The sequence below is a fragment of the Amphiura filiformis genome, chromosome 4, assembly GCF_039555335.1.
Source record: "Amphiura filiformis chromosome 4, Afil_fr2py, whole genome shotgun sequence".
In the NCBI taxonomy this organism is placed as follows: Eukaryota; Metazoa; Echinodermata; class Ophiuroidea; order Amphilepidida; family Amphiuridae; genus Amphiura; species Amphiura filiformis.
In genome coordinates this window covers 68437244-68450699 of record NC_092631.1, presented here as the reverse complement: position 1 = coordinate 68450699, position 13456 = coordinate 68437244, and the positions used below count along the sequence as shown (strand labels likewise).

The window sequence follows — 13456 nt, the reverse complement described above, 5'->3', positions numbered from 1 at the left end:
GAAGGGGGAAGCCTTTTTTGGCAGACCACATTGAGAATTCACCACCCCGCTGAATGGACAACATCATCATTCAACCCCCTCGGTTGACCCCCTCCCCTTCACAGACATGCACAACTTTTTGCCCCCCCCGCCCCCCGTAACGCGCAGTAAGTGCTCGATGGGTTTCATGGATTTTAGACACTTCATAGACATGTAATGTACGGTAGGCAGCTCACCTGTACTGAATAGTTGGTGATGTCTTGAACTTGAATTATTAAGTAGGGTAGTTGCGTTATTACTTCATTGGCTTGCTATAATATTGCATGACATCACCTCATTAATATTAATTACATGATTTGATATATGGTGTAAAGTACTGCCATGAAGCAATTGGTACTGCTCTTTGTAAACACAGAACACACTCATGACATAAAGTTAATTGGAAGTGCGGTTAATATTCTCAGGATTCTTGTACTTCTCCTTCAGGAGTTTATTCATAACATCGGTCAACAATGGTTGTTTGTAAATTCTATTTGCAAGGAAGCTGCAAGTTTGGAGACCGGTGTCGCAATGAACATCCAAGAAGTGTAAACGGTAAGCTTACGCTAGTCCGAATATTCAGACCCAGAAGTACAAAATATTAATTTCTGACATGATCCTGTTCTGGGTCTGAACTTAGACTGCGGAACTCAGTCCTCAATGATAGTCAGTCATTTATCTTTTGGTCGTTATATGACTATCATTTGAGGACTGAGTTGTTACCATACATCTTCCGAGGTGCAGTTTCAGACAATAGCTTGGGATTATTGGGGCAGAGCAGGTTATCTATTGAATCCTTTCATGACCACTGAAGCATAGTCAAGTCTGCCAAGGACACTCGGCACGAATTGAAAGACCATGTCACTTTCGACAAAAGAATGCATGCATGCATGTGAAAGGTCATACGACACCAATTTGGTGTTTGTTATGACACCAATTTGGTGTTTGTTATGCACCTCGAAATATGTACCGGTACCTTAAAGTCTGTGTCTGGTCTGAACTGTTTCCATATGAAATCTTGATTTGAAAATTGGACAATAGAAGCACATGGTTCTACGTGACAGCTTTTTAATCCCTATTCATGTTACGTATATCACGCTATTGTGGACCATCCTTCTGATACTTGAGTGTTTGGACAAGCGGAACGGTCTTTGGTCTACCTCTCTGTTTGTTAACAAACCAGGAGGTCGAAATCGTCCTCCTCGCCGAATACGAAAGTCAGCGTAATAGTACGGCACTGAGCTTATGCCTGATTTCAATATAGCCTAGGCTATTGTCATGATAGTATTAAAGGCAAACCTAAAAAAGGTCATTTTTTTATTGCTCGGACAACATCATATCATTAGCAAGCTAATAATAGTAATATTATGAAGACAATGAAAATTACTAATTTTTTGAGAAAATAAGACGTTTAAAATTGATATTCCGTAAAATTAAAACCAACTTAAAAAGTAATAATGTGTGATTTGCATAAGAATAGATTCCAATTTAAATATTTGTTTTCACTGATCACATTATCCCCTTTTAATTTCGAGCCAAACAAATGAGGTATAACGAAGAAAATTGCGATTTCATTCCAGCGCCTACAATATACTATATAAGCTGACATCCACGGGAGATGTTAGCAAGCAGTCGATCGATGAACTCTGAATAAAACTGGGTCGACCCGGTACTTTTAGTATAAAAAGTTAAATTTTACTATTATTAAAGCACTTCGGGCTTAGTCTTTTATATTCAAAAGTATCTCATTTTGGAAAATGGATCTCATATTTGTAATCGTCTCAAATTTAATAGATTTGAGAAGCAATTTGAGATCCAATATGAGATCCAATTTGAGTGACAAATTGAGATATAATCCACCCAATTAGGTTTTATTGGGTGCTAAGTTGCTAACTATTATAGTTGATGAAGTATGGTACTGTATGGAACCAGTGTCTAGACTTCTCATGGTCAAGTATGGGTTTAATTGCTGTTCATGGTCTTTTGAGTATGCACAAGGTGACCATATGGTAAAGCTGATCTAAAAATGTTTTTCTTGTTCCTTTCCATTGAAGCAAAAAAAAATCAAAGAGAATGTTTTTCAAATTATTTAAAACATCAAGAATATCTCACAAACTTAAAATCTGAATACTCATAAAATCGCTTGGAAAATTGCAAACTCAATCAGTAACAAAGGACTTATAAATTCCAGGTTGTTTGCTCCAAAAAATTAAAAGAACAACAGCTATAAGTAATGTGGAAATAATTCATGCAGTGAAAACTGAAGCAAAACCCTGATATTTAAAGTGGGATACATACATTTGAAGTATGTAGGCCTATCAATAATAAGATATGCTTCACAGTATAATTGACCTTGTCTTCTTGGCAGAGAAACCTGATCTGCAAGCACAAAATTCCCAATACTACTTCAGCTATTAAATTGGAGTAATTAGGCCTTGCTCTGTCAAAAATACAATTTTGATGATCCCCAACTTCTTTGGCCATGAAATGACAAACATTTGGTAGCACCAATGTATTAAGCACCAATTGGGTGATTATGGATCTCATATTGGTACTCAAATTCATTCTCAAATTGGGTCTCAATTCTATCCAATTTGAGATGATTTTCAAAATGAGATCCATTTTCCAAAATGGCACAACAGTGATATAATTACGTGGTATTTTAGTACACCACTAGGCATTTATGCAAAAAGTAGAAATCCGAGTAAAATTGAGGGCGTCGCTGTGAAGCAAATCGCACATCGGGCTTTAAGGTAAGCAGTTAGTTCCTTTGAACGAGACAGATTTAACCTAGAAAAAAGTTGACGTCATGAAATGAGACGTGCCTGCTTTGAGAGAAAGGACTGTAAATGCTCTCAATGCACAGAACGTATAGGGGGCCTACTGTTGTTGTCCTCAGAAGAAAAGTCTAATCAAGTGTTAATTTAATGGTTTTTAAACATATATGGATAAAATCAGCCGCTTAGTAAATTGTGATATTACTATTCGTATACATAGTTTAATAGAGTTAATTTCTCTGATTGTAGGTACGAAAGGTTTTAATCTTTCTATTTTTTTAAAGAATTTTTTTTGTAATGTAATGCTATGTAATAATTTACTCTTCCTTTTTTATTTACTTGATTTTAGACTACAACCGGTCAAATAACCAGAACTATGGTTATTCCAACAATTTCAACCGAGGTGGTGGTCAATCTGGATATAACACGGGTTACAATAGAGGTTACACAGACCAACGAGGGGGATACAATAATCATGGTGCACAGCAGCAGCAGCGACAAGACCAGTTCCACTGGCGCAGTGGACAACAGCAATCTGGACGCGATCAAGGAGGGAAGACTGTCAGCTTTCAGAACTCGTTTGGAGGCAATAATAATAATCGTTTCAGTGCATTAGATCCTGGAGGTGGGGATGGCGGTGGTGCTGCAAAGAGTGATAGCCAATTGAATCCAAATGAAATTGTGTAAGAATAAATGAATTACCATATAATGAGTATAAACCATTTAGCTGTAATCCCACAGTACCCTCAATATGAATTATTAATACAAATGTGCAGCCCTCAAATTAACCCATGGCACCCATGGCATTTTGCCGTGGTGCCCATCCCCATTGCCGTAATGCCCTGAAAATATGTCCTTTACCCAAGGCAGTCACTTGCCGTGCCCTCTAATGAAGTTGCTGTCTGTGCCCCAGCCCTGCCCCTTCATTATAAAATCATCTATTTATGTTTGTGTGTGTTTTCTTCACTTTTGAGAAATTGCCTTGGTGCCCTTCTCAAATTTTCAACAGTTGCCATGATGCCCTCTTGAAATATTACAAACTGCCAGGCTGCCTTGCCTTTTCAGTGAAAATCCCAGGCAATTTTCAACTTGCCCTAAAAAAGTTGCCGTGCCCCTTCAGATCCTTAATTCGAGGGCTGCAAATGTGCATGTACTGCGTCTGCATGGTACATGGCTCCATGTACATGTATACCTGATGATTTTTGCAACAATGTCATTAATTACTTATTTAATATGACCATTTTGTTTTTATTGCTGTTATTTTCCAACAGTGACATCATCAAGAAGGACATAGAGGAATGGGAGAATGGGAAAATGTGGCCTTTATCCTGCTATAAACCTACTAGATCACAACACTGTGTTCCAGGTAAACATGCCAGTGTGGATGCATGTGTGTGTAAAAGGTTTAAAACGGGGATATTTGTATGTTCCTATCTGATCTGATAAACTGGGGATATGCCTGCAAACAGGGATATCCCCAGTTTTCTATGCTAATGGGGCTATACAACCCCCTAGAGGGTGCTAAAGGCATTACTTACATGTAGACATGGGGTGGGGGCGAGTGAGATCCCCTATTGCATAGTACAGAATCATACGATATACATATCTGATTCTATACTTTCTAACTGGGGATACACACACATGATTTTATTCCAGCGAGGCTTTGCGAGTACACCTGAGATGTCGTCATTTGACATCACGCTGATCTGCGCTGATGCGCACATCATTTATCGGACATCGTTACTGTGCACTGTAAGTCGGCATGACGTCAAATGACGACATCTCAGGTGTACTCGTAAAAGCTTACGGGATTTAACTGATTATTAACTGGCAAACTGAGTGGTTTTTAGCATTGTCTCCAAATGCCATCTGTTTACTTTGTACTCACTAACCTGTGTTTGCTTACTAGTTTGAGCATTGTTTATGAAATACTCTTTATATTAAATTAATTTTACAAATATTTTTGCAGGCTTTGAAGACATAACTCAGGATGAGCTTCGGTATACAGCATATAGTGCAGAGAAACAACAAAAATTTGATCAATATGTAAGTTAAGGGGGTGCTACATCCCTGTCCAATTTTGTGCCTATTTATTTTTTTTCCTCAAAAATCATAGCGCGTTGGTGATAAGTAAGATATGTATATTATAGGGGCAAGGACTACAACTACTGCACTGGAAAATTTATTTCAGCACAGACAACAGTTGTGAAGTTACAGTCAAAAATGATGGAAAACCAATATTTGATCAATAAATCAATAACTACTTGCATTGAGTTGCTGAATTTTCAGTGCAGTATTTGCAGTCCTTGCCCCTATAATGTACATATCTTACTTGTCACCAATGCGCTTTAATTTTTGAGAAAAATGCAAAATAGGCACAAAATTGGCCAGGGTGTAGTACCACCTTAAGCGATATTCTTACAATATTTGCACAGTATTTTTGGTGGGACATTAGAAAATTAGATGCGCCAAATTGCATTTTGAATATGAGGAATGTCCTGATAATATCAAATGATTGTGACTTTTTGAAATCTATGATATAATATAAATTTTATGGCAAATTATTACAAATTGAATTTTTGACATTTAACAGTCCTCAAAGTTTACTAGGTAGACTTTATAAATCTACTTAAAAGTGTATGTAGCTGGGATGAAAAGCCGACCATCATATGAAAATGTTGACCTTTCGTATTGAAGATATGTATGAAGTTTCTCCAAAGTCCTAAAATGTTTAGGTCTTATTGACACTTAACAGTCCTCAAAGTTAACTAGGTAGACTTTATAAATCTAATGATATGCACTTAAAGTGTATGTAGCTGGGATAAAAAGCCAACCATCATATGAAAATGTTGACCTTTCGTATTGAAGATATACATGAAGTTTCCCAAAATTCCTAAATTTTTTAGTGTCTTTTGGGAAACTTTCACTGTGTATATCTTTCACAGACCCAGGCGTGAAATCTTTGGGCCCAGGTGAAAAAATTAAATATCAAACCATGCCATGCATCAAGTTTTTGTTGATATTATTCTTGTTCATAAAAGTTGCAAAACATCATCAGGTCCAGTGATAGGTATTTACAATTAATAGCTGAGGGGAACCCAGATCTGTAATGGCAGTGATGGACCAGAAGCACCTGTAAATTTGTATGCATCAGTATAACTGTTGTACTGATCACATAAGTTCATTTTTTTTTTCAGAAAGCTGCAGTTGCTTCTCTGATGTCAACTGTACAGCAACAAAAAGACCAGTTGAAGAGTCCAACTTCAGATCTAAGTTCAAGATTGGTAAGATCATGTGACAACAATGACTATTACTGTAGATACAATTGATCTCATTTTGTTTTCCACTTATCGATTCAATCAAGTTACACCGTTGTTCATCACCGTTTACTAATGATGCTTCCATGACATCTGAGTGGTTTACTTTGCAAAACAAAGTAAACCATGCAGATGTGCTGGACGCGAGTTAGGTAGTGAACAACAGTGAAACTTGATTGAATCCCATTCAACAACGAAAACTAGCTATAAATATTGTCTAATTCACAGGATAAGTGAATGTCCAGTTTAGTCATTGCCACTCAACATTATTAGTACAAGAAGTTCAATGATTTCCCTGTTGATATCAACAATAAAACTACAGAATAAAATGGCAATGTTTAGCCGCTTCCTCCAAAATAATGAATTCAACATGTAAGCAGGGCTTGAAATAAGGATTTCAGATCCAGGAGCAATTTAGGGTGTTTTTGTGTAAATATTGCCCCTGGTCTTTACAAATACACACAATTCGGTTTCAGAACCAGGGGTATTTTTCCTTTTAGCAGGGGTAAATTTGCCCCTTGCTCCTGCTTATTTCAAGCCCTGCATGTAAGTTCCTTCACCCAATGGAATTTGGGGAGCTGCAGAAAATGGGTGGATGTTACAATCTAAGTGCGGATAGGTTTGCGCCGGGTTCGGCTGCAACTAGCCTAGTTGATGCGATCTGATTGTGATGATTCACCACGTTAGTGAAATTACAGCGCTTTGAATCCTCTGGAAAAAGCGCTATATAAATTCCGAAATTTATTTATTTATTATTTTATTATTTATTTATTATTATTATTATTTATTATTTATTATTTATTATTATTTATTTTATTTATTATTTATTTTATTATTATTATTTATTTATTTATAAGTGTGTGTAAATGCACAGCACATAAGTTCCAGCCATGGCAAAGTTTACATCATAACAAGTAATGTGTAGGCACGATTCCTTTAACTTGCATTCATGTATATGCTACTGTCAAAGTGTGGATTCATCACAGATTAACAACAGTTGGCTCCAGTACAAGGGTTTAAGAAGAATTGGTAGATACAGTAGCAATATCATTTTCCCCAAAAAGTTTGATTGGTGGTATATATCCCTCAAATTCCAGGGCAAAGGATGCTATTATAATCAATTTATTAAGACCTATCTGGGGATTTTATGTATGTCAAAATGTCATTCAACAACTCTTCCTATACCTTTAATTTGTACATGAGCCAAGCATTGTTAATTCATGATGAATCAACAGTCCAGTAGCGTATACGCGAACGCAAACAAACCTAATTTTGACATTTGCTTAAAAAGTTACCTTTTTCAAAGTCTTGGTTTAGTAGTGACATAGCTTGCGACAACATTGCGTCTTCTTCAGCATAATGTTTAGACCAGAGGATTGTAATAAACACAACGCTGAATGAAGATGCAGTGATCATTCATGTGATGGTGTTGCTGCTACACCAAGACTCTGAAAAAGGTAACTTTTTACACAAATAGTTTTGAGTGTTAATTAATTTGTATTGTCTCCTGCAGGTTGATATTTTTAAAGGAATCTACCAGGCTGGGTCTAACGTGTCATTAGGCAATGGTGATAGTATGATTCAAGGTTTGGTAACTGCAAGGTGAGTTATGTGTTGATGGCTCAGTGATGCAAAGATGTGTGTCCATTTGCTGCAGTGTAGTTGTGTGAGCCTGTAAGCGCCTTCAAACGAGCGCAATCTTAAGTTTACACACCTTCAACCGAGGACACACTTCCAACCGTGGACGTCCACGGTTCCTAAAGGGGTGGTGCAGTATGATGAAAATAACGTAAAAAGGCTATTTAGAGCATGATCATATTGCGACCTCTCTTGTAGGTATATGGTATGTCCCTGATTGGATAGTACCATGTCACAGTATGTCCACAGTAAGGCGACTCACTGCTGAAACTTGATGTTCTTAGTCGGCGGTTACACAATTTCAGTCCTCGTTTGGAGGCGCTTACCCATGAGGGGTGTGTGTGTGTGTAGGACCGCAGCACAAAGAAGTGTCCATTTAGTGCTGTGCATTTGTGTATAGCTCAGTGGCATTTGTCCATAGCTCCACAGTACAGAGATGTATATCCATTAGCCAGTGTGCATTTGTGAATAGCTCAGCGGCACAAAGATGTATGTCCATTAGCCACTGCATTTGTGAATAACTCAGTGGCACAAAGATGTATGTCCTTTAGACACTGTGCATTTGTGTATGGCTCAGCGGCACAAAGATGTATGTCCTTTAGCCACTGCATTTGTGAATAGCTCAGCGGCACAAAGATGTATGTCCATTAGCCACTGAGCAGTTGTGTGTAGCTCCGCAGCACAAAGATATGTTCATTAGCACTGTGCATTTGTGTATAGCTCAGCAGCACAAAGATGTATGTCCTTTAGCCACTGTGCATTTGTGTATAGCTCCGCAGCACAAAGATATGTTCATTAGCACTGCATTTGTGTATAGCTCAGCGGCACAAAGATGTATGTCCATTAGCCACTGTGCATCAAGGAAATTGCTTTATTCTCTATTCATTTATCATTAAAAAGTGTTTTTTAAGTTTTAGTTAAACATTTTAAACAATATTTATCAAGTACGAAAAAGCAATTTTCTTGAGGTCAGAGGTCAGCTGTACCAAAATTGTGCCAAACCATCCCACAATGCATTATGAATGTGTGATGCCAAATTGGCTTTTTATACATTTCACATACTATTTTTACACTACCTTTTCAGTGGTGCCAGCAACACACAGGCGACAGCAGCAGGAAGCACACAACAAGGCACATCGTTTGGAACTGGTACTCCGGCTGCCACCCCTCCAGCAGCTTCTACATCAAGTAGCTTTGGCACCACCAGTGGATTCGGAAGCTCAAGTTTTGGCAATGCCCAAGCAGCAACAAACACTTCTGGATTTGGGGCAGGATCATCAACAGCTAGTGGGTTTGGAACTGGCAACCCAAGTGGATTTGGATCATCTGGATTTGGAAATAACGAACAGGACTATTTGGCAAAGGTGCAGCTACACAGAGTAGTACACAGCCACCATCGGGTCTGTTTGGTAAGGGGCACCACCTACTAGTGCAGCACCTGCAGCTACAGGACTATTTGGTAAAGGTGCACCAACTGCACAAGTTGGCACAGGACTATTTGGTAAAGGTGCAGCAAATGCACCAGTTGGATTGTTTGGGAAACCAGTTGCACCCGGTGCAGGAGGAGGAGGAGGGATATTTGCACAAAGTAGTGGTGTTGTGGACAGCAGTGTATATACACCACTGAGTGAACTAACTGCAGAAGAAAAGAACAATTTGAAGCAGATACTTTTACAATTGGCAAAATTCCAACAAGGCCTCCACCTGTAGAACTTGTGAATCAAGCAAGGACAGCCTAGCCCCAACAAGGCCCCTACATGTGGAACTTGTCAGTCAAGCAACGACAGCCTAGCCCAACAAGACCTCTACCTGTAAAATTTGTCAGTCAAGCAAGGACAGCCTAGTCCCAACAAGGCCCCTACATGTGGAACTTGTCAGTCAAGCAACGACAGCCTAGCCCCAACAAGGCCTCCACCTGTAAAACTTGTTTGTTTGTCAATCAAGGCCCGTCTAGCCTTGACCACATGTAGGTCTATGATGACGGCATTGTGTGTTTAATATTCTTTCAACCAATCAATGAACAAAGAATACAGGAGGATATAAAACAATTATTGAGTGCTCTATATTTGGGATCTGGTGGAAATTATTAGTCCCTTCGGTGAACTGGAGACTGTGGGACTACTATTTTCCCTTGACCTACAGTCTTGGGAAAATAGTAGCTCTACAGTCTCCAGTTCACGGAGGGTACCAACAGATTTTCACCAGATCCCGCTTTCAGAGCAGTTATATTTGTAGAAATAAATGTGCAGAACATATTAAAGTAATATCGTAACATTTCCATATAGGATTATATCTATTTTTTCACCACAAAATGTTATAATGAAATTATTATGCATGGACGTAAATAAGATGTATAACATGAACACAATGTAATATATGATGTGATCAAGCAAACTCAGTCGGACGTCGGAAATATTAATTTTGAGATGTAGCTAAACAAAGGAAGTATTTGCTTTTGTTTCCTTTTGTTTTGGAAACTCTTTAATTGCTCAAATCTTTTGAACTAGTTGTCCAAATTCAATGAGGTTTTCTGCAAAACGTAGCTTTGCAAATGCTGTTTACAATCCTTTAAAAAACTGAAATTGAATATGTCTGACTTCAGACTGATTTTTGTCTTCGACATCGAAATTTCAACGTGATTTCAACCTCGGGTGTGCCCACTGGGACAGTGTCCCTTTTCTATACCAAATTACAGAGTATGGCAATAGTACTTAGTTGGTTCTCATTTTCAGCTGAAATATGCCATGTTGGTGTAGGTCCTGATCACTCAGCATGTAAATTGGATGGCACATATGTGATGCGATCAAGCAAAATCAGTCAAAAATCAGAAATATTGATTTTGAGATATAGCCAAACAAAGGAAATATTTCTTTTTGTTTCCTGTTGTTTTTGAAATTCTTTAATTGCTCATATCTTAGGAATTGGTTGTTCAATTTCAAATGGGGCTTACTGCAAAATGCAGCTTTGTAAATACTATCCTATAAAAACCTGAAAATTTTATATTTCCAAGTTCCGACTGATTTTGCTTGATCACATCACATATTGGTGATCACAGCAGCTGTAAAATTCCTTTCCGTGTTCAAGTACGGCAAGTATTATGCAACATAAAAGAGAGAAAGCCAATATTTGGAAGATCCTGGTTTTTTTATCAAGAAACCAGGCTTTTCGATGAAAAACCTGTTCCTTGATCAACAAACCAGGATTTTTGATCAAGATAGACGTCAGGTTTTTTGATCAAGACACCCAAGTAAACCAGGCTTCTCTTTTATTGTGCAAAATATCTTGCCATATGACTGAGCAGTTTTGCATGGGGGTTCACTTTGATTGGGATATTATTTGGTATGCATGCTCGTCACAAAAAGCGTTGAAAAAGGGTCAGATTTTGAATTGCTGGCGTCAACAACATCTTTAGGAAAAGGAGTATTTTCTAAGGCTAATCTTTGACGTTTAGGGTTGTCATTTCAACCCATCTTTGACATTAAGGGTCACATAATACAGTAAGCCAAAAATCAAGGTACCAGTTATGTTCACCCCATGTATATCCTAGCCAAAGACAGATATGTCGGAATTGGAACCAGCAGCCAATAGCTGAATCTTTTAGCTCGAATTTAAGACCTCATTCGTTGAAATTGTTCAATAAATAAAGACACAACGATCTAAAACCCCAAGGAAGATGCCAATTTTAAAGTTGCAGTTTGCTCCATTTCATGCCCTATTGATTTGTACACAAAGTGTTTGTGAACAAGAAAACTAGCGCTGTGCTTCCATTGATTAGCACGTTAAAACTAGCATCATGCTTTCATTGATTAGAACTCAAAAGTGCAACTTTTGATTTTGTTTCTTCATTAGGTTTTAGATAACAATTAAGATCTTAAATCAGAGCTAAAGAAAAGAGTACAGGCATTGGCTGCTTGTTTTAATTTTGACATATTTGACTTTTAATGTAGGATATACATGGGTGAACACAACTGGTACCTTAATTCTTTGGCTTACTGTATATCATAAGATGAAATAGATGATTCTGGAGATGGTACTCAGGTATACAAGTAATAAACCAAAACAAAGAAAATTAATCAATGTAGTTCCAGTGTATTCTCTTTATGAGAAAATTGTCATTACGCCATTTAGTGGTCTGTTTAAGTGTCTTACACCATTTAGGGGGTAAATTTTCAAATATCTTATGCCAATAAGGGGTGGAATTTGCTGCACCTGAATACGCCATTTAGAGTTGGATTTGATCATGTTGTTCACCACATGGTCTTAACTCATCAAGATGTATGGAACTATAAACATGCAAAAGTTTGATACTTTCTACCCAGAGTGTATTCATTTTTTTTTGGACAGGCTGAAAAAAATCAATTTGACCCTAACACTAATTCCCCTGCCTCCATGATTAGTGACACACAAACAGAAGTTCTCGCCATCAACTTGGGTATCTGCATGGGTCTCATTCGATATGGACGTGGTATTGTATCATGTACATTTAATAACAACAATAGAAATATTCATCATTGTAAACATTTAGAATGGGAGGTATTTTATTATACAGATAACTGTTAAATATACACAACAAATAATAATAATATATATTTTGTATAGTATATACAATTGTAATTTGATTATCCAGGTAACAACAGAAATTTTTTTTTTTCAGCTTAGCTGACTCAAAAAGATCCCGATGCCCTTTAAACAATCAATCACATTTGTACATCTTAAGTTGTGATGAAATACTGTACTGTCAAACAGGATCAAAAATATTTACAGCAAAATACTGCTTAAAATACACATTTAAACCATTATGGTTACAGGCAGATCGATTAGCTAGGACTAGAAAACAAGTGTCATGTAACGGTCTGTGACAACTCCATCTGCTACTATTAGAATAAAACTTTATCTTGATAATTGCATATGCATGGTGTTCATTAAAAAAAAATCTGCAATAGAAATCCAGGTCGAAGATCAAAGTATCAGCCAGGGCAGAAAACCAGGGTTTTTTTTTTACAAGATGAGAATGATCATTTCATGATTGACAGCTGCATCCCAACTAGACTGCTGCCCTCAGAAAACTACATGGGAAAAAAAGTGACGGATTTTGCAACAGGATTCCTGTGGCATAGAGCATGCGCCAGTTGTGTCCAAATTGACCTTTTGACCAAGTTCGTTGTTTTCAGAAGTTCAGAGCGCAATCTTGTCACAGCGACGCGGTACAGCGACACGGTACACAGGCGCTGCTAGTCAGTCGTGCTACGGAGCACAACCAAAGTCGCATTGAATAGTTTTCAGAAGGCCGTTACGATATGGACTGTAAGATAATCAGTCGTCACTACCAAGCATACACAGTACATGCGAAGTGTAGACGGCTGATTGGAATTAGTCTAGATTTTAGTATCAGGTGAGATTTTAGGCCTGGAATATATTTAGTTTAGGCAGTATTAACAAAAAAACATTGGAGTCGGGTGGTAATCCAAAATTTTCATTTATTTATTAACCACTAAGTGAACTGTTCTATTATAGGCCACTAGGATACACATGTTTGCTTCTAGAATCCAAAATCGGTGGGGCAATTTACTTTGGCAGCTTGGAATACCTGTAAGTATGTTTGGATGATGGGTCTCAATGTGAGATAGACAACACTATGTGTTGCAATCGGACCACAATCCGGTCATGCACCTTTAATTATACGCTGGAGGGCCAATAAGTGTAAAT

At 37.8% G+C, this 13456-nt stretch overlaps 1 protein-coding gene across 1 annotated transcript; it reads left to right on the top strand.

The window, feature by feature from the left end:
* Positions 1–404: 404 nt before the first annotated feature.
* LOC140151283 (nucleoporin NUP42-like) lies at positions 405–11258 on the top strand. The gene is given in 10 exon segments (XM_072173565.1): positions 405–573; positions 3145–3478; positions 4067–4161; positions 4765–4841; positions 5993–6079; positions 7626–7714; positions 8835–9097; positions 9100–9215; positions 9218–9392; positions 9395–11258. Coding segments are annotated over 10 exon segments (1413 nt in total). The 5' UTR covers positions 405–491; the 3' UTR covers positions 9490–11258.
* Positions 11259–13456: the final 2198 nt, after the last annotated feature.